This window comes from Sphaerodactylus townsendi, linkage group LG01 (genome assembly GCF_021028975.2).
Source record: "Sphaerodactylus townsendi isolate TG3544 linkage group LG01, MPM_Stown_v2.3, whole genome shotgun sequence".
NCBI classification, from domain to species: Eukaryota; Metazoa; Chordata; class Lepidosauria; order Squamata; family Sphaerodactylidae; genus Sphaerodactylus; species Sphaerodactylus townsendi.
This window is the reverse complement of record NC_059425.1, coordinates 74797509-74819553: the sequence shown is the minus strand read 5'-3', so window position 1 is coordinate 74819553 and position 22045 is coordinate 74797509. Positions and strand designations below refer to the sequence as shown.

At 42.4% G+C, this 22045-nt stretch overlaps 1 protein-coding gene across 1 annotated transcript; it reads right to left on the bottom strand.

The window, feature by feature from the left end:
• Positions 1-1702: 1702 nt before the first annotated feature.
• Positions 1703-21996, bottom strand: YIPF3 (Yip1 domain family member 3). Its single transcript, XM_048483670.1, has 9 exons — positions 21860-21996; positions 15695-15895; positions 14217-14323; positions 12915-12960; positions 10890-10982; positions 5503-5634; positions 4311-4424; positions 3338-3461; positions 1703-2178 (listed from the first exon to the last, which is right to left on the bottom strand). The coding sequence occupies exons 1-9, from the start codon at positions 21944-21946 to the stop codon at positions 2057-2059; spliced, it is 1026 nt and encodes a 341-aa protein (XP_048339627.1). The 5' UTR covers positions 21947-21996; the 3' UTR covers positions 1703-2056.
• Between the last annotated feature and the right edge of the window lie 49 nt (positions 21997-22045).

Here is a 22045-nt window from a genome sequence, read left to right as displayed (position 1 = left end):
CTCTGAATCCTCAGGATAGGGTGAGCCAAATTTTCATTAACTATGCATTGCTTTTTATTGGGCCAACAACAACTTGTCAGGTTTTGGATGCATTTGTTCAATTGGCACACCCAATTCTCATAGTACAATCTGTAAAAATGCCCATATACACCTCTGCCACTGTGGCAAATCCTAGGCTGTGAATGGATTGGATATGCCACATAGAGAAATAACATTTTTTTGTACTTTTTACCAATATAGTTTACCATACTTCTTGCTGAAAGCCTCAAGACAAAACCATGGGAAGCCTCTTGGTAGATCCAGTTTTATATACCATTGTTTTCTGTGTTGGTTGATATTATGAGTTATTCCACAGGTAGTACTAACTTTTATAATCCAGCGATCTTCAGTTTTTGTAGGCAACAACTACTATGTGCCTGCATAACCCATACAAAACTTCAACTAGTAAGATTTTTTTAACCAGTGCAATTATTTTGCTGGATTTTGTTGGCTTTTATCACACTGCATCCGAACTCTTCTGAGTTCGGATAAGCAAACAGTATTGTTTGCTTATATGCTATAGGTCAGTGGTAAATGTATTTTATTTTTCTGATACTATTTGTTCAGGTATTTACACTATTATTATTAAATGTCAATAAATAAGGGTCCCCTGCACAGGGTCATTACTGACCCAAGGGATAACATCACCTCAAAACATTTATTAGACAGACTATGTTTATTGGGCACTTTGCTATTGCTTTCCCCAGTCACCTACACTTTACTCCCAGCAAGCTGGGTACTCATTTTATCAATTTTGGAAGGATCAAAGGCTGAGTCAACATTGAGCCAGCTACCTGAAACTAACTTCTGTTGGAATCGAACTCGGGTTATGAGCAGAGCTTTGATTGCAATTTACCATTCTGTGCCATGGGGTTCCTTATTTTTTTCTATATACCTGGTTAAATAGTTACTAACTTAAAAGAAAACTAGATCATAGTGGAAAAATAAACTGATCATGCTTTGTAATCTAGTAGCAGTGGACAAATGCTGCATACAAAAGAGTGACCTTATTAGCAATTGCATAGCAAAAGCAATGATAGTCTCACCTACAGGTTAAAACTTCTCTTTTTACACAAGATGTGGTGTGGATTTTAAAGATGGTATGCTGGGCTTCTTACAACTAGCACGGTTCAGCAAGTTTTAGAATTCTGAGTTGTGGGGAATAAACCAGTTTTGACAGGGTTCCTGCAGTTGAACCCACAGTGAACTGGAGCATGATGAAATGCCAAAATTTTGCATCAAACTGTCTGCTTGGGGGGAGGAGGCAGGAACCAAGAGAGCACACCAAAAAGCTGTGTATGCCCCTGAACTTGATATCTGACTTCAGTCTATCACACTATGAAGGAAAGTAAGAGTAACCCAAGCACGTCAGTCTCAATATGCAAGGCAATGTAGTGGAATGCAATTTAGAAATAATAACCATGACTAACTCACACTATACAGAACACAGAAAAGCTGTCATGAACTAACAGGAAAGGAAACTGACTGGCTGCTGTTTGCCTCAGCAAAAGCTGAATTATGCTTCTACGGAAGAAAAAAATGTATCTTGGATGAGAGAATTTATACCCCCAGGTTGGCTCAGAATTTTAAAATAAAGATGTAAAGCAGCACAGAACCATCTGCTCTTCTAGGCTTATGAACCAGACTATATGGAAGAGATTGCTCAGAACTAACATCCATTTAATTTAATTATTCTTTTGACAAAAGAAGAGCACAAGTACATAAACCAAAGAGACGACAGCTAGCACAAAGGGTATGGGGATCAAAGTGACCAAGCTTCGCAATCTCAGCTAAATGTGCATAGGCTAGGAGATCAGCTCTACCAAGCACACTGGGTGGAAGCTGGAAAAAACAGTTCCTCCGAAACACGCTCAGGAGCACGCAGCCATCATTTCCAAAAGGAGATCTGCAGATGAAACCAAGTCCTGCTTCTGTTACTTTGTCCCTTTTTCCTGGCAACAGCAGCAGAATGTACAACCTACACAGAGGCAGAGATAGCAGGCCAGAGTCCACAGGGCTACAAGGCCACTGCAACGGTTTTGGCTGTTGTATTCAGTACAGCGGAGGAAACAGCTGGAATGTCTCTGGCAACTCTCTGAAAGGGAGGAATGTTGGGTCCTTCCCATGTGTCCAGGAGGCCTGTGAGTGAGAAGAACAACACGGCAAGTTAATACAAGCCTACTTTGCCTCTATATCAATGCATGTCATATTTCATCTAACTGCTTCTATCCCCTGCTGTCTCAGGACTGATATTTGCTTCTTTTCTGTACACATACATTTTACCTTACAGGAAGTGTAAATCGGATTGGAGTTGGACATTATTTTTCTTAATATTAAATTTGCAGTCTGTTAAAGGAGAATGGGTTTTGAGTTGCAACTGTGAAGCTGTCTGGAACCATGGGATAACTAGGCTTGTAACCTATGTTAGCAGATTAACTTAGAATAGTGCTTAAATGAATAGGTGCAATGATGGAAATTAATCTGACCTTGTAAAGGTTGTGATAATGGCCAAGGGACAGTGGAAGATTTTAGCTGATTCAGAGTAAGAGTACAAAAGCTTGTATTTTTTTAGGAGATACAAGGCTGTGTGTAAGGACAAAGTGCCAACAGTGACCAACCACAAGGTATGGAAACTGTATCCCCTTCCTCTGTAGGTGGTAACAGAATAAAATCCTGACCACTTTAGGTACACATCAAATCTCCCCTGAGTGAGGCACACTCCTGCCCAGCCAACATCAACAATCAGATTACAAACAAATCATTTGAGACTTCCTACATGATTGTTACTATAAATTCATGTGAGAAGAGTTAACAAGGGAAAACGAGACTGCCTCTCCCCATGATGAGCTTCCTACAGGGATATCACAACGTGCATGGGAAGAAAAACTAGCCGGTTCATCACATATGACAATGTACACACCTTTGCCGTATATAAAAATTATGCATAAAGGGAAGTCAATATTTTTCATACTGTTCTAAGACGGGGGAGGGAATGAGGTTTTCAAACCCAGGCATTTGAAACTGCGGCTCCAAGAGGATAAAAAATGGAACTGGTATTTCGCTGGGAAAGACTCTGGAGGCATCCAACAAAAGAGTGCAGGGAAAGTGATGAACTTCATCTTTCTCAAGCAGCCTGCAGTTACTCCCAAAACTCCTCTTCGAGCAGTGGGAGAGCCTCACAAACACAGTGCAGCCACATGCCAGGGAGAAGGGGATGAGCAATGAGGGGGAAACTAACACTTTTTTACTGCTTGATCCAACCTATGTTTTTCTAGAATCAAAACATATTTTATCTTACCTTCCACAACCTTATGATAAGCGAAGTGCAAATAAAGAAGGAACAGCATGTGCAGGGCAGCAAGCATTCCACACAGGATAAGTCGCTGTGTATGCCCCACTGTGCGCGACACGAGCACAGCAACCTAGGAAAAACAGTAATGTAGACCTCTCAAATTTTGGCAAAAAACCCTTCCCATGATACAAAATGAAGGTGCTTAAGAAAGTTATAGCAGTTCCCCTGGCTTGATCTTTCAGTACAGAATTCAGAACTCAGAAAAATACTGAGGCTTTCAAACAAATAAATAATTTTTTCACCTTTCATTCTCTCCTTCCAATAACTGGTTTTCACTCGCACCAGGGGGTGCAACTATGATTTTGAGTACCATCAGGATTTAGCAGAGATCTCTCAGAATGTAACATTTGGCACAAACTAAGCATCAAGCAGTTTCATCTCATTTTATTTTAAGCTGGGGATGGAAACTGAACCCTCTCCACTTCAAAAAAAGAACATATTTTAGACCCAAGGTTATCATTGGCCTAAGCACATCCCGTCTTCAGCTTAAAACAGTGAAACATTTTCCCCATCACAAATCAGAGCCAACAATCTTTGAAATCAGTGTTCTTTCTCCTGATGACAACAATAACCACCAAATGTTTTAGTGTTATGTAATCAAATCTAACGTACTTTGAATGACAAATTATGTGTAACCCTGAAAGAGGCTAAAGGGCCTTTAAAAATCCTTTGCTGTAGGCAACAATCCTGAACCAAAGACCAGCATGAATGCAGAAAGGCAGAATATAAATGAAGCAAATAAATACACGGCTGATGCAACCTACTAAACCAATGAGGAGAGAAAGTAAGATTCTTTAGCCTGAGGGGATGGTCCACTATGGAACTCTTTACAGAAAAGAGATGATATCACATGCACATTCTCAATTGGCCCTGCTAAGAGGAACCATTACACAATTCTGTTATGTCTAAAACAGCTTACCATTCGTAGTGTAGACAGCCCACCAATGCCCAGCCAGAAGATATAAAAGAGGGAGTGAAAATGGATATTGTAGGTGACAATCAGGGTGATGCAATGCCCAAAAAGGCCATAGCCCTGTAAGGGAAGAAACATGCAATGAGAGCAGCCAAAGCAGTGAGAGAACTCCCAGACAAAAGTAAATAAATACGTTTTTACTGCATATTCTCCCTTCAACAGCACTGGCTTCAGAAGTGACACAGATCAATGAGCTGAAGACGACTGGCAGAATTATGCTTCCCTGACACAGAAAATGTTAAGTTATGCCCCAGGCAGCCCTGGCTGATTAATGAATTACCAAATGCACTTGAAAATGTTAATTAATTTTTTGCCTGGAAGCTAACTAGTATTACCTTCTTTCACTGCCAGCGTCCAGCATGGGATATGGAATAAAAGGCCATCAGAGGAAACTCAAGCAAAAGAGAAAAGGCAAATATAAACACATGAAGCTGCCATATACTGACTAGGACACTGAATGATCATGGGCAGTACTGTCTACTCTGACTGAAAACACCCCTCTGGGACCTCAGGATCTTTCACATCCTGGTTCTTTTAACTGCAGGTGCCAGAGATTGAACCTGTATGCAAAGCAGATGTTCTACCACCGAACCATGGTCTCTCCCCTATGAGAGAGGCAATTTTATTCCCAAGTCCAAATATGCCAAGCATTGGCCACAGGGCCAGATCCATCCCCTTGAGGGGGCATATCAGGCCCGTGAACCAGCTTGAAGCAACCCCCTTTGCTCCCAAGCGTGTCTGACTGGGAACAAGGGGGTCTGCCTCAGCTGGCTTGTAGGCCTGATAAGCCCCCTCAAGGCACTCCCCTCCCCACATTCTACAGGTTAGCCCAGGGGTCTGCAACCTGCGCCTCGCCAGATGTTAATGGACTACAATTGGCCATGGTGGCAGGGGCTGATGGAAATTGTAGTCCATGAACATCTGGAGAGCCGCAGGTTGCAGACCCCTGGCTTAGCCAGTCCAGGCACCCCTATCCCCAGTGCTGTTCTGGGGCTGAGGCAGCCACCCCCCAACAACAGCCTGGCCTAAACAAACCACATTTATGTCATATCCAGCCCTCCTAACAAATGAGTTTGACACCCCTGCCTTAGTTAATTCTGAAGGCTCAACTAGTGAGAGGAGGCATATTCTTACTTACCAACAGTGACAACATTTGCACCATGGTGATCTGAGAATTGCATAGGTATGCCAGGAAATAGATGAAAGAGGAAACTCCGAGCCAGTAACCAAAGCAGGTGCCAATTGCTGTACCCATCAGAGTGCCTTCCCTCTGCAGAAGAGCAGTACGGATGTTAGTCAAAACTTTTAACAGAACTGCCAGGCTGCTAGCGGTAACTCTTAGTCTAGATAATAGCCCCTTATGTTATATTTTTTTAAAATAGGAGACCTTAGAGATTACCACTGGTATGAAATAATGGGGTTGGATCTGGGAAATGGTTAGCTCCAGACTGATTTTTTTCATTGGTAACTGACTTCCCAAAGACTAGATAGAACTCTGTTCTGCTCCCCAGGTGGTTATTTAGGTGCCCTGCACCTGGCCAAAGCAGAATGTAAGACTCACTGATTCAGTTAACAGTTCAATACTTACAGCTTTAATTGTAACAATGTTGACAGACCCTGGGTCTAACTAAATAAAGGTTACTTTGTTGCAGAAACTTTCTGGAGTCTGGAATTTATTGTAAACACTGTGAGACTATAACATCTATACTGTGAATCTATAAAATCTTTGACTGTTTAACTTAAATACTGAGAGTCTATAACATCTTAGCGGACTGTCTAACCTGATGTTGCTGTCACCCAGCTTCCGTTGGCACCTAACTGCCAAAACCAGACGGGTTGCTGGGTAATAGCACCATAGAACACCAGCCCTAGGGCTTCTTAAAGGGACAGAACTAAATTCGGTTCCCTCCCACTGAATACTATACAAACATAGCTAAACCCATACTTACTAACTGAGGGGAAACTAAAGGGAAATAAACAAAAGGCTCTGTGGGCGCATGACACTCCCAGCCTAAAACTTCCTCCTGGAAGTTTTACCTTTATCAACTTCCAAATTAACCATATGTTAACTATTCTTACTGCACTACTCTTAATAACTATCTATCCCTAATACATAATATCAACTATGCTAACTGTAAACTTCTATGCTACCTATAACTATAAACTTCCTAACAATCTTGATTGCGAAATTCAAACTGCTTGTGGTTCACTGGAAGTTCATTGGTTAGGAACTCTGAATAAAGCAAGAATCTCCATCTTCATTCTTAAAATCAGGGTTAAAAGTCATTGGTAACTTGAAATGGGCCGTTTTCCACAAGACATTTATCCATCGCTTTACAAAGAGAGTCTCTCCTTTCATGTTTGTCTGTTGCCACACTGTGGGGTCTGGAAGCTTTCAGAGTTATTTCCTGGAATATGTTTGTTGAGTTGAGCTGCCACATCATGTAAAGGAAGGCAGCCATCTCCGTCTTATACTGGAAAGCTGAACTGTGGCTTTCAATTTCGACCAATCTCTTCTTCACCTGTTGCTTTAGTTGTCTTCTTTCGCTTTAGCACTTTGTGGTCCCCTCCTGGAACTACTTCTACCACAATGTCCAATGGCCCAGAACCTCCATGGAGATTCTTTCCTTCATCAAGACCGTCTCCTACTTGAAGATCTGGTTGGGGTTCTTCCCATTTTGCTTCTTTTTTTGTAACAATGGCAAAATATTCTCTTCCATCTCTTCCAAGAATGCCTTAGCCCAAGACTGCACCTGTTGACATTGTTTGTAGTGTACTCCTTTTTAAATCTGAGGCTATAGTTATATGTCGGTCCACTCTAGGTTTAAAAGTTAACAAAGTTGCTGGTGTTAAAAAATGCTTGGATTTTCTGGGTCGATGAGAGGAGGTAGCGTTAAAGGCTGACTATTGACTATAGAGACTACCTCTGCCATCAATGTAACTAAGACTTCATGTGTGAGATTGCTTTAACATGCAAAAGCACAGCATCCAGGAGTCTTTTTTATTATCCCTATCATTCTCTCCCATGCTCCTCCATATGGAGATGTGGTGGATTGAAAAGCCATTGCAACCTTCCTGCTTTAGAAATTCTTGTGTGTTTCTGAGAGGATATTTTCATCTTTACTTCCTGTTTGTGTTGACCTGTTATTTTCTCGAACTTGTCGAACAACTTTCGATTCTGTGACATGTCTGGAACACCTCTCAGAGTGCCAACTGTTTGCTATGAGATCATCTTCTGGATCTGTGGTGTTTTCTATCTCCTTTCCTGGTGCACATCTCTCCTCTTGCTGCACAGAGGATGTAACAATCAACTTAGGCATCACATAATCTATCTCAGATTCTCATTCAGTACCATCTCTTCTCCTTGCCTTGAATTTATAGCGAGCTGATTTTGCTTTCTGTACATGACTTAGTTTTCTGCCCTGCTGTTGGTCACAGGGCATCAGATTTACTATTTATCAGATGAATTACTGATGGATTCATCATGTTCTAAATACTGGTTTTTTCATCTTCATAAACTGACCTAGCAGTACTATGCAAGGGTGCATCAAACCTCTCATCGCTCTCACTGGTTCACTCGGAACTTTCAGGTGCTGTAATGCCACAAGCGTGGTTGTTTGACAACTTGCTTCTTGGCCTGGTAAGGCCTGCTGTGGAGTTGATGCTACTGCAGGAACAGTTGTCATCTTAGGCAATTCTGGTCCCTGTCTAGGAACTGCAGGATTGAGGTATGTGCTGCAACTGGAGTGGTGTATGTTATTGACCTTGTCACGCTATTATTGAGCTTGTTGGTAATCTTGCTTCTCTTTGGCTTGAGGTAGACTGTTCCACAGATCTGCCTGTCGGCTGGTCACCTCTGGTATCACCACACTAGGCTGTGGTTGAAAGTAAGTTGCTTGGTGTTGCACTTCTGGCCTCTGGAACATCAGCACAGGTTGCTGCTCTTTGGGCATCTGGAACACCAATGTAGCTGGTTTCTGCTCTTCAAGCATCTGGAACGCCGGCACTGGAGATTGCACGACTGGAAGTTGTTCTGTCACTCTGAATTCTTCCGAATCAGCAGTCACTTCTTCAAGGTTGTATGTCTGTTGGATTAAATAGGAAGATACCTTCATCATAGGGTCTTCCTCTATTTCTTTAGCGCGGAAGGTAAATAAACTCTCTTTAAAGGCCTTGCTGCAAAACTTGAGCTCGTCATCAGCTTTTCTGCCTTTGCTCTTTGTTTAGTGTTGACAAGGCTGCTTCTTTGCTTGTCGAGCCTCTTCCTGAGCTTTTCAACTGGAAGCTTGATGTTGCCTGAAGACCTTCCTGGGCTTTCAAATGAGCTTGTTCTTCAATGATTTCTTCTTTTTTAGTTTGAAGAAATCTGCCACTTGTTTTGCAGCAGCCGCTGCATCGGCTTTGGCTTCCAGGATCTTCATTTCCATAGCCAATCTTTAGGAGCGACAAGAGGCACTGCTATAATTTGAGCCTGACTTGATGCTTCTTGTTCTGTGGGATGTGGGAAGGCGAGGTTTTGAATTTGCAGATTTGCCACGCGCTTGGCACTTCAGGTGTAACCTTTCTTGAAATGTGCGGTGACGTTCCTCTTCCTATTCCTCTGGTAGGGATGCAGTGTCTGGTTGGTTTGGTGGATTGTTCTTCTTCGCTGCTGGATCTCTGATTGTTGACTTGCTTGCAACCTGCAACTTGCTGGATAAACCACACGCATAATGTTGTTAAAGAAGTTTGCCTTTTCTCTCTCTGATCCTTTTCCATCTTTGTCTTGATATTCCAAGGCTTCTGATGTATTCATCGCTCTAGGAAATGGTATCTCTTAGCTGACCTTTCCATAAAGGTACCGTTGTTGTAAGGTCTCCTTACAACTTAATATTTCTTCTTCTTGTACAAGGCATTTTCCAGATTGATAAATAGCTAGGAGGTCTTGCCCATGTAGAGCATTTGAGCTGCAATACATTCACCTGATCTTGCAAAGATGCTAACATTTTGGTAGTGGACGCTTTTATTTCTAGCATTGCTTTGTGAAATAGAGCTTGTTGTTGGCTCTGGTGAGTTTCTTCTCTTTCTTGCATTGCGGTGCTCCTAGCAAAGAAGACTTCAATTTTTCCTATGCCCAGCTAATTTAGGGGCTTGTAGGAATCAATCTCTCTCTTCTGCCGATTGCTCCTAGCAAAGACTTCGGAAATTTTCCTATGCTAGCTACTTTAGGGCTTATAGGAACCAATCTCTCTTCTTCAGTGCTCCTAGCGAAGACTTCAACTTTCCTATGCCCAGCTACTTTAGGGCTTATAGGAACCACTCTCTCTCTTCTGCCGGTGCTCCTAGCAAAGAAGACTTCAACTTTCCTATGCCCAGCTACTTTAGGGCTTATAGGAACCAATCTCTCTTACTGTTGCAGGCAGACTTTTCTTTGTTCCTTTACTGCAGGCTCCTGCCTTGCTTCTCGCAGGACTGAAACTTTCAATTGTTGCTTTTGGAGCCTGGAATCATTCAAGTTAGACTGTTCTGCTCCCCAGGTGGTTATTTGATTGCCCTGCACGGCTAAAAGCAGAATGTAAGACTCACTGATTCAGTTAACAGTTCAATACTTAAAGCTTTAATTGTAACAATGTTGACAGACCCTGACTCCTCCCGAGTCTAACTAAATAAAGGTTACTTTGTTGCAGAAAATTTCTGGAGTCTGGAATTTATTGTAAACACTGTGAGACTATAACATCTATACTGTGAATCTATAAAATCTTTGACTGTTTAACTTAAATACTGAGAGTCTATAACATCTTGGACTGTCTAACTTGTTGCTGTCACCCAGCTTCCGTTTGGCACCTAACTGCCATAAAGACCAGGCGGGTTAAGCTGGAGAGTAATAACTGCCATAGAACACCAGCCCTAGGGCTTCTTAAAGGGACAGAACTAAATTCGGTTCCCTCCCACTGAATACTATACAAACATAGCTAAACCCATACTAACTGTGGGGAAACTAAAGGGGAAATAAACAAAGGCTCTGTGGGGGCATGACAAACTCACCTTTAATTTTTACAAGATAAACATTGGAGGTGTGACTCATCATTTGCTGATACATTTCATATCTTTTGGAAATACTCTATAATAGTTACTTTGCAGAATTATGATCCAGTTTATTAGTGAAATGTTATGTATCAACATATCTCTTGAAATCTAAGATAAAACACCTAGGGCACTTGAAAGATGATGTGGATTCCTTAGATAGTGGAAAATTAGAAAAAGGCAGAATCCCTTCTATAAATGAAAGGTTTAATTAAAATCTGCTGTACTGCTGATTAGGACTTTTATCAGAGAATCTGAAGAAGAAATTAGAAAAAAACTGGATTCTGCTTATTACATTCTTGACTGAAAAAATGTTACAAGATCTACGCATTTGCCTTTTATGATTCACTTTAGATTATTGGGTTTCTTGTGTATGATTTTGTTTGGATCCTTTGATTTTGTGCGTATGTAATTACAATAAAGCAATAAAATTAATTTAAAAAACCAAGTCCCTCTACTCACAATGATGGTATCTGATGTTTTCATTCCATGCAGCAAGATAGCCACCAGGGTAAAGACCAGCATGAGGGGACCATAAAGTTCACCAGCTATCTTCTATAAAAGGAGGGAGAAATGGTAGTGATTGGTAAGTGTTGTGTGAAACCAACAGCATCAGACTAATTCCAGAGTGTCCAAGCTTATCCTCACACTCCAAGCTATTTATTCTAAGAGAACAAGCAAAAGAACCTATTACACTATTTTATGAGAAGTGAAAGTTGTCTGCCCCTTTCCAGAAAATGGAGTTGAAGTTGCTTAATTATGCAAAGTGGGATACAGAAGATTACTGCACAGAGTAGATTAGATGGTTTAATTTCACAAACATTAACAGAGCTGGAATTTCTGATGCACCAAGTACTTACTTGCTGGGCCCAACACAAGTCAGCAACACTATGTCATTAAAGTACTTAAACCTTAAAGATCAGCTATGCCTTCCCTTTTCTGCTAGCACAAGCCCACTGTAAAAGCATAGCAGATCAATCAACAGTGTCAAGGTGGGCAAAAGGAAGTGAGGAGGGGAGTACAGGGCTGTCAAGAGGAGGATGCCAACACTTATAGCCTATTGTACTGATGGGTATTTGGACAGACTATGACTAGAGGAAGTAGAGAACAGGCATGGCAGAGAGGCAGCTACATATGTCTTCTGCTCCATTGCATCTAGATCAGGGGTCTGCAACCTGTGGCTCTCCAGATGTTCATGGACTACAATTCCCACCAGCCCCTGCCACCATGGGAATTGTTTGTAGTCGCGAGACACATGAACAGTGGAAAACTTCCCAGGTTGCTGAGCTCCCTGATCTGAGTGGAAGAGAGAGCCATATATTATCTAAGCTTTCTGTCCAAATGATTCATCATTAAAAAGGCATCAGTGTGCGTTCACAATGAGACAGACAAGGCACCACCTCTTATATTATTTCTATATAAATGGGGGAAATTAAACAGAGAACAAGACTACACTACTTGGGGTTTAGAAGCATCCTGTTCTTGGGATATATGACAGAAACCCTAAAATCTTACCAGGGCTCTAGAATATCATCTACAGAATCTGCGATCTTCAGACACCTGGGGCTATATTAGAATGATCCATTCACTTCCATTTCACATTGGATCATCCTGCCAGCTTGAACCTCCTTTGGACAAGGGACAATCCAGTCTGAGCCTGACCACTTATTTGACATGGAAATTCAGAGTGATTACCACATGCTTGATGGCGATGGGATATATTTTATACAGCTCTGATTGGTAACAGTAGCCTCTGACATCAGAGATGGGGCATTGTGTGCCATCTGCTCCAAGAGCTCGTCACTCTTAGAAAGCAGGTTGACTTAGGTCCAGTTTCATTGACCATCACTATCTGGACATTTGGGATTTTGTCTTGTTTTCAATTTTTAGCAGAAATGAAGTTCACAGGAGGTTGGGTAGGAGTTAAGGACTCCTCCAGTTTCTTGTTACTACCAGGAACTTTGCATGTTCTCTGAAGAACCTCCTCCAGCCTCTGTAACATGTGTGCAGCTTAGTTCAACTGTATTGTTTATTAGGACACTTCTGTACTGTGTGCTCTGTGCCTTTCCCCTGTATTTTGCTTTTGCCTTTTTTCCTACCATCTTTTAAATCTACCTTCCCTTTCTTTTCCATCTTTTATAATAAACCCTTCTATAAATACTTTTTTTGGCTTCACTTGAGCAACTTATTTATCTGGGATATTTCTCTTAAATCTCTTCCCCTCATGCTAACTGCACGGGTTTTTTATCTAGGGTTTTTATCCTGTCATTTCATGATTGCTCTGGTATTGTGCTACGAGAGTGCCTTTTCAACAGTTCAGTCTAGATGCTGTCAGGAAGTCCTGAGTGGTGGGAGCTGGTTACCAAGGTGCTTCCTGAGAAACCTTGGTTTAAGCGATTTTTCCAACAAGGAAAGACCCCACCCTTCCTACCAAAAAAGAATACCCCAGCTCTGACATAACATCAAACCAAAGATTCAGCAGCTAACCTGGGGAAAATTAATCATCTTCATAGGAATCATGGACTCCAGCAACCTGAATAAAAACAAGGCATACAGGACAGTGTTAATGATTCCAAATAAAGACAAATTTCATAGGCCCTCATTCATTCTGAAACAGCCAGTGCGTCGGCCACACCAACAGACAGGATATGAATTTTAAAAGCATGTAAATAAGCAAAATTTACCTTTTGTCAGAACTGGTTCTACAAAGTTAGAATTTAACACCACAATTCTATTTTGCAACTAATGCACAGTCATACTAAGTCGGAAATAATGCCCTGAAGAGAAGGGCACATGACCTAACTCTTATCATGTTTGCTCCATGGGGGTAAATACTGAAGAGAAGTAAAATTCCTTGTTGTTTGTTTGTTGTTCATGCAGTTGTCATGTAGGGGTCAGAAAGGGCCTAAATGACCAGCAATTTCTGTCTTGGGCTCACATATTGTATGCGGTAGATTTGACTCAATGAGCTGTCGAGGACAGGGACTGATGGCAAACGCTTCACAGGGAATCTGCTCAACCAGTACTTAACACCCTGATTTTTATCAAAAGAATGAAAATCAAACAGCTTGACACGATCTGCTCGAGCAGTGAAAGTACAGCTAAAATCTGTTATTGTTTCCCCCAAACAGCCTCCCAAAATCTAGTGATCAGCCAGAAGAGCTGTGTGCTGTTTTTCCCTATCACACGAAGACTACTGAAGGATAGTTTATCTTACATCTTAATAGCGAAGACAGCTAAATCTTTGGCTTTTTAAATCCAGTGTCTGGAGCTGTGAATGGAAAGACAGATCTTTGTACAAATCAGAAAAGTGCCCCAGGTTTGCAGAAAAAATGTGAAATTTCTTTTTCTCTATATATTTGCATGTAAACACACACACATGTTTTTTTTAAAATATATTAAAGTAATAAAATGAGCACCTGTCATTGTAAGCAACAGTTTGCCTCAGCGGCTTCTACTGGGCAACTATGGCATTCCAAACTTCAGTTTTTATAAGTAAAAGGCAGAGGAGAGGGCAGGGACCTTAGGCCTGTTTGGCCTTCAAGTGAGGGGGAGGGGGGGGAAAATGAGATTCCTCCTGCAAGTCTTTGCGGGTTCTGACTTGCTATCCTTAATAACAGAAAAATGCCTGATGGCAAGGAATGGCATTCTAGAGTGGGCTGCAACTCTGATACTAACAGAGCTTCATTCATAAAGGGCAATCTTATGAAAACCTCTAGCAGAACAGATAAACCTGAAACAGGAGGAAAAATTTACTGGCATTTGCTGGCATCTGCCATGTTTGACTACCTGTTCCTAACTTGCATTGGCTCAACATCAAAGTAAGGCCTGAGAATATCGATGTTAGCATACAGATTGAAGGCTTTCGATGCTTGTCTCTTTCCAGCCTGCCACATCTAGGAGAGAGAAAAAGAAAAACATGTCCAATTGAGAGCTTTTTTCTTAATTCTACAGAGTAACTGAATTGTTATAATAGGCTGATATTTTCTCCACAAAAATCAATACAGCAAGGTAGACAGTCCCTTTCCCCAATCTACAGCATCATTGATTTTTGCAGTTGAAGGCTAGAAAATTATGTTTTTACAAAAATCCAGACAGTCAGGAATGATGAGAGAACTTTGCTTGATCCTTACCAAGAGTACACTGCTCCTGACAGAGTGAAGGGACTGTCCTACTGCTAATCTCCTGAGGCAGAAATGCTGAAGGGATTTATTTGCACATCATGTATAAAGAGGAGGATGCTCCAGCTCACGACTCTTTGACTCAAAAGTCAAATACAGACACTTAAGTTTCACAGTGTGGGCTGATTTTCTTCTGGGGAACAAGTGGAGCTAGATCACGCTGGCTGCCAACTGGTTTGCACAATTCAGAGTACTGGTTTTCAACCCCCCTCTAGTTTGGGACCAGAGAATCATCTGTTGCTGTGAGAATCTGCCCATGTTCAGATCATAAGAGGTTCTACTCTATGAGCCCCATTTTCAAAAGTGAGGTAGATTGCTATCAGTGACAGGCATGTCTAACATGCCTTTGGAATGCCTTGCCAATAGCTTGCCAAACAGCACACTTAGTAAGCCTTAAGCAAGAAACAGAAACTGTTTCTGTTGCCAGGAGTTTTCTGGGCTATATTATTTTTCTAAAGCATTGCTACTCAACAATTGTTGGCCCCTTTACAAGCTTACCTAGATTTGTTGATTTTGTCCTGCAGTGCTTTCTGGCAACTGATACATACAGCCACAGTGGTATTGCTTTGATTTTGTAAACAACTAATTCATGCAAGCTCCTTAAAATTAATTGATATGTTGCTTTTATCTGGTTTTTTTATTTACTTTCACTTTGCTCTCTTTAATAACTGTAAGCAGACTTGTAAGTTATTTTAATGCAATGTTTTGCATTAAAATGCAGTGTGAAATGTTTTAAAAATAGTTAAAATAAATCAATCTAAGGTTTTCAGAAACCTAGCACTGGCTCACAATTCAATCCTATGCATACCTACCTGAGAGTATGCCCTACTTAATACAGTGGAATTACTTCTGAGTAAACCCAGAAAGAATTGCACTGTAAGTCAGAGATCTGCATACATTATATAGATTATAAGCTGTCTGTTGAAGAAAGACAGATAAGACCCCAAGATGGAAGCAGCAGTAAGATATAGCTCCCAGAGGATTACACAGTTAGATGGAAGATGTAGCAATCATCTTTACACTGCACTTATAACTTAAATACTCAAATCAAAAGCGCTAAAACAGGCCAAGCAGTGCTCCAATTACCTGATCGGCAACTTGTCGACCCAACTGTCCCTTAAAACCCTTCATCCCCAAGAATTCTCCATCTTCCTCATCTGCAGCGGCTGCCTCTGCATCCACCTCTTCCTCCTCCTTCATGCGTTGGTGCATTTCACCCATGTCTTCAAAACTGGAACCAGATGTGTCATCCATGTTTTCCATATCAATGACAGCAGAGCCCCCCCCCTGAAAAACAGAAAAATATGTGGACAGTTAAAGATGGGTTGCATTTCTAGATAAGGTGCAGTGAGGGCATTCCTAGAGAGAAAGCAGAAACGAGTTCCTCTTACCACATCCAGCAAAGTGAGAACAGACACAAAATGTAATTGGCACAAACGACACTAACTACAATTTCTGAATTTCATCCTCAGTCATTTATGTACCCTATAGCCACCGTTGTATAAGCCAAGCCGTTACATGGCGAGGGCACCTAATTTTACTGCCAAAACCTGGGACAAACTTATTGACTTCAGCGCTGCCATAGAAGCCGAAGGTGGGAAGTCGAGTGCCAGGTGAGGAGAGCTCTCCTTAATTTGGGCAGTGACTCCCCCTGATGTCATTGCCCAAATAAGGAGCTCCATCTATTCCTCGAGCTGGGTTGAGGGAAGCTCCAAAGGGCGTCGGGATTAGTGGGAGGGAGCTCCTTATTTGGGCAATGGCATCAGGGGGAGTCACTGCCCAAATAAAGGAGCTGCCTACCTCAGTTTCGAGGAAGCCAATAATGCCACGGGTTCCCCTTCACCCTCGCCGAGGAGGAGCAGCAAGAAGAAGCTGACTTCTGTGCAGCTGCAGGGAGGTCATCCCGACCATGCCCCCAGCCTCGGTAGAGGCCTGAAGAGCCAGCTGGTAAGCAGTGACTCGTGTATAAGCCAAGGGGGCATTTTCTGCCTTAAAACAGGGCTGAAAAACTCATCTTATATGCGCGTATATACGGTAGATAAGATTCACTACTCTGTGCATCAATACATTCTGATGTGAAATAATAAGGGAAACTATATATGTTCCCATGTATTTTCCCAGGTGCTCTCACTTCTTCAAATATTACTGAATGGCCCAACAGAAAACTAATATGTAACTATATAATGAACAGGATGTCAGGGCACTGTCTGATCAGCAAAATCTAAAATGATTGAAGTTCGCCTACATGACACAGCCCTCTCATTCTGGGATTGCTAGTTGGAGAGAAGGACTGCTTGGATTGGGTTAGTATGCAACTGTATATAAAAGGCAGCACTGTGCTTAGCTTAGCATTGTTGAGATTACACTTGTCCTTGCGTCTGGCTGGATGACGCACTTTGTTCCTGTGGAACAACATTCTGTAGACGCTGAATAAAATGAGTAGGTCATAGCTTCTGTGGTAAGCTGAATTGCTGCAAAGTTAACGTCTACGATTCCCTACTGTGATTTCCCAGTGTGTATTGATGCGCCAGCTCTGCTATCCGTAGGATTGAACACTCCACTTCATGCCATTAACCCTTCAACAGGTTATGGGCCCAGCCAGCCAGTAGAGAAAACTTACTCATTGAGTAAGGACTGTATTGAAATTACTGTATTGTGATCCAGAATCCTGAAGAAGGCGAATTGGTGAGTAATTTCCAGGTAGCCGCTTCATCCTCAGCCTATATACTTGTGACAAGGCTGAATGATAGGAATTATGCTACCTGGAGTGTGCAGATGAAAGCTTATCTCTTGGGAAGACTTGTGGACACCTGTAAACGACCCTCCTGCAAATCCCACTCCTGAGGAGGTTTGAGGCAGAGGAGAAGGCTTCGTGAGGGGAGTTCGCCATTCTTCTGGCTCTTGAGAGGCGTCCTCAACTCCTGCATCCTAAAGGATATTCGGCTTATCTGCTCAAAATTGCTGAAAAGCCGAAGCTCTGAAGGACACGCAGAACTCTATATCCAGGAGACCATCAGGGAGTAAAAATAAAGTATGGAAACCAAAACTCTACCACAGAAGTCTTCTGGAAACCCGGGTGAGAGTCCCTTATCAGCACATATCAAGAGTATTAATAATCCAAAGAAATTGGCCACCATTTCCCAATGAAGCGAGGATCACTGAGTTATTCAGGAGCATAATTCAGTTTGAAGTTACGGAGGAGCAGGGTGCCTTAAATTGGAGCGCCAAGAAAGAAAAAACTGGAGCAGACAAACAAGTAACTTCTAGCAACCCTTCAGAGAGATTAGACAATGCAGCGACAAAACATGCTTCTGGTACTCTAGAGATGTAAATGGAAATCGTCTCTTGGGAAAAAAAATCTTGGATTCAATTAAGGGTCCCAATGGGCGAACAGCTGAGTTTAGTTCAGGAAGGGCAAAGTAAAAATGGAGACCCCGAGTCAATAGCAATAAGAAAGAAGAATAGGACTGGATCCAAAATTTGAAAGAGTCATCCACCCATGCCCTTGTTTCCAGTAGATTTTGTCCTGCCTCAAGGCAAAGGACAGTGTAATGTACACAGTGGGGGACCCCAAATAGCTTGTAGAGGAATCTGGATTGAATTAACTCCATTGAGATATGCCAGGCATCAATCCATCAAGTCTGGGATCAATACCCAAGGCCTCAAGTTTCTGCCACAGAAGCTCTCTTGTAACTGAGTCAAAGGCCCCTTTAAGATTGAGAAAGGCAGTATAAAGATTGACTTTGCCTCTCTTAATGTATTTAGAGATAACCATATTTAAGACTATACAATGGTCTATGATGGAATGCCCTTTTTTAAAGTCAATCTGTTCTTGACCAAGGATTCTGTTCGCATCAATCCAGGATAAACCTGTTTTTAACGCCATTGATATTTACATCCATCACTATCAGAGATGTCACTTAGATCTTGTTGCGCGTATAACATATTGGCTAGGTTACACCTGAAATACGCCATCCAGTTCTGGAGGCCTCATTTCAAAATGATGTCCATGATGTATTGTCATAGGCTTTCATGGCCGGAATCATTGGGGTGCTGTGTGGTTTCCGGGCTGTATGGCCGTGTTCTAGTAGCATTTCCTGACGCAGAGTAGACTTTATCCAGCGAAACCTGTGTTACCAAGGCAGGCTAAGTGCAGTTGCAACAGGCTAGGCACAGCAGAATAAACACCACACCACGAAGTAGTTTTACTTCCAAGAAGGCTTTATCTTACAGTATCTTACAGTATTACAGTATCTTACAGTATATACCCGTGGTGGCCGAACCTTTGGAGCATCTCAGGATGTGTTATGGACTACAATTTCCATCAGCCCCTGCCAGCATGGCCAGTTGGCCATGCTGGCAGGGGCTGATGGGAATTGCAGTGCATAACATCTGGAGTGCCAAAGGTTCGCCACCACTGGTATATACAAACATGAGCAAACAGTTATACAGCACGCTCCGCAGAAACTCCATAGACACAGTACTAGTGAACAGGCTCTACTTTTATACATCTGTCAGCCTATCACTGTGAAGGTCAGTTATCTGGTTTGTACTGGTTCTGTACAGTTACATCTGGCTTTTGACAGGTGCTTCCTCTGGAAGGAGCTGTCAACTAGATCACTTTGATCTGTCTGCTCACAAGATGCATACCAATTTTCTATATTCTCTGACATTTCCTCCTGATGTTTTGCTTGCCTCTGTGGCTGACATCTTCAGAGGATCTGATGGTAGTAAAGCAAGTGGAGTATATATACCTGTGGAATGTCCAGGGTGGGAGAAAGAACCATTTGCCTATTTTAACGGGTGCAATTAGCAAGCTTGATTTGCATGTGATGAGTGGGATCCACCCATTTTAGCATGTGAGTAACCATGAAGAAAGTATAATCAATAGCGATGGCATTGCATAGTAGTAGCCTGGCCTTTTGATCCCTTTGATTGCTTACTGCCTAGATACATCCTTTGTCTGGGTGGTGTTAGTCACTGTCTTGATTCTAGTGTTTTTCAGTATTGGTAGCCAAATTTTGTTCATTTTCATGGTTTCTTCCTTTCTGTTGAAATTGTCCATGTGTTTGTGGATGTCAATGGCTTCTCTGTGTAGTCTGACGTAGTGGTTGTTGGATTAGTCCAGAATTTCTCTGTTTTCAAATAATATTCAAATAATATGCGGATGACGAAGACATCTAAAAATGGAAGGTGTCTGTTGTGGGGAGAGGAAGGGAAATGAGTTTGTAAGCCACCTTGAGTCTCCTTACAGGAGAGAAAGGTGAGGTATAAATCCAAACTTCTTCCTCCTCACAAGAAAGAAAAGCTACTTTGTTCCTACAACTGTAGAGGGGATCCACAATTAATCTCTCCCTTTCTTTCTGCTAACCTGCCAAATGACCAGTTGATGAAGGTGTCTGAGGGGGGAGAGAGCAGACAGGCCAATGAAAATGGAATTACTCACTCTCCTCCTTCCTCTCTTTTGCCAAGCCATTCCCTACTATCCAGGCACTTATTACTGTTATGATCAGGGTCTCTGAGACCATAGCAATTGTTCATTGTTTACCTGGAAGATCCAGGTTTGAACTGCCACTACCATGGAACCAACTGACCAACTGGGTCAACTGCATGATGCCAGCCTAACTGACTTCACAGGGGGGGGGGGGTTGTGAAGATAAAATGGAAAAGTGGAGGATGTTGTAAGTTATTTTGGGTCCCTTCCAACTGCAAATCCCATTATTACAGAAAACAGTTTCACAGTACAATCCTATGCAAAGCATATGTGACTGCACTGTTAGTTAAGTAAACAGATTCACTATTGAATAGAACACAGTTGTCCACAGCAATACAATGGATGCACTGAGGAGACAGTTGAAGTGATTGGAGGAGGGTATGTTGGACAAGCTATATGTGAAGCTCTCTTCTAAAACTATCATTTCAAATAGAACCCTGTTCAGGAACAGGCAATATCAGCAGAAATGGAAGGGATGAGGCCATGGCTGCTTCCACATATAGGTTTTACTGAAGTCTGGCATTTGGACTAGGGTGGGATTTTTGGATCATTCACACAGTTGTCAGACTCCATCTTTTTGGGGTCAGAGTCTATGGCAGGCACACACTCCAATACCCCCCTTTTCCTGCCCATGGCTTCCCTGGCTGGGCTGTTCCTCACCTGCCCTGCCTTCCCCTGAGGTTTTAAGAAGGTGCTCTGCCAACCTGTCAGGACACTGATAGCCTTCTCCAGCCTGTTTCTGAGTGTAGCCTACTACCTGAGCCCTGCCTCTCCTCTTAGGCATGTGCCTGGTATGCTTGGCTGTGCAGCCACTGCTGGCACAACTCTGTTGTTTCTTTTTCTGGGCCCCAGTCAGGCTACCTAATGAGGGGTGCCCATATGAGGCTTTCTACCACTGGAGTTCCCTCAACTCATCCCAAAAGTCCCTCTGGAGCAGAGTAGGAGTGCTACTGTAGGAGTGGTATCGTCACCAACTGGATGCAACTCTTGACTTCTGGGTTTCTTTTTTCTTCTGATTTTTCCAGCATCTGGTTTGATATAATCTTTGGTGGGAAGGAGTGCATTTTAAAAATCCAACCACATCAACACCATGTTCATTGGCCTAATAGGTATGCCCAACAATTTTCAGTTCTGGCAGTAGTATGCATATTTCTCTTCAAATGGTAACAGAAGGCCACCCCGCCACCCCCATTTCCTCTGTAGCTGACTCAGTGGTTATCCAACTCCTTGCTCGTTCCCTATTCCTTAAGACAGGGGCAGATCTATGAAATAGAAAGAGATGCCCTCATATTCCTAAAGAGCAATCTGAAGTTTGTTAACTGACATCCTAGCAAAACCACTGTCACCAGAAAACAAGTTGTAATGCACAGTCTAGGAAAAAAGTAAGTCAAGTATCAAATTGTGGCTTTATGCATTTTCCATGATTTCAATCTGGGAGCAACTTTTAGCAAAATTAGAATGTATGCAAATTGCGGTTTTAAAAAAAATACATGAAAACAGAATAAATCTGTACCTTCACCTATAGTGCAGATATCCGTGAATTGAGGACTAGAATATCAGTCTGGGTACAGAGGAAAACTTTGGCTTATGTGCCTGTGTGCTTTCTGGTTGGCTACTGTGGCAAAAGGGACAGTGCTGTAAACCTTGATAATGTCATACCCAGAATCAATGGTTTCCAACACGGTACCCGAGGCGGCAGCTACTCTACATTAAGCCCCCTCCAAGAGAAGAACACCTCCGCATCTCCTCTCCCTTACCTGCATGTTGTCCTCGAAGGCTCCCCACTCCGCCGCAGCCCCACCCCTCTGTCCTCCAGCTCCACCAGCCGTCCCGGGGCCGGACATTTTTCCACCTGGCGTTTAGGGGGAGCAAAGCCCCACCCCCTCCGGGAGCAGCAGCAGGAAGCCCGAGCCTGACGAAAAGAGAAAGACCCGGATGTATAC

Coding starts and splice junctions, on each gene's coding strand:
- YIPF3 (XM_048483670.1), bottom strand. CDS start 21,946: ATGTCCGGCCCCGGGACGGCTGGTGGAGCTGGAGGACAGAGGGGTGGG. Junction 15,896..21,859: donor CCTTCGAGGACAACATGCAG/GTAAGGGAGAGG, acceptor TCTGTTTTTCAG/GGGGGGGGCTCTGCTGTCAT. Junction 3,462..4,310: donor GGCTGTCTACACTACGAATG/GTAAGCTGTTTT, acceptor TGTTTTTCCTAG/GTTGCTGTGCTCGTGTCGCG.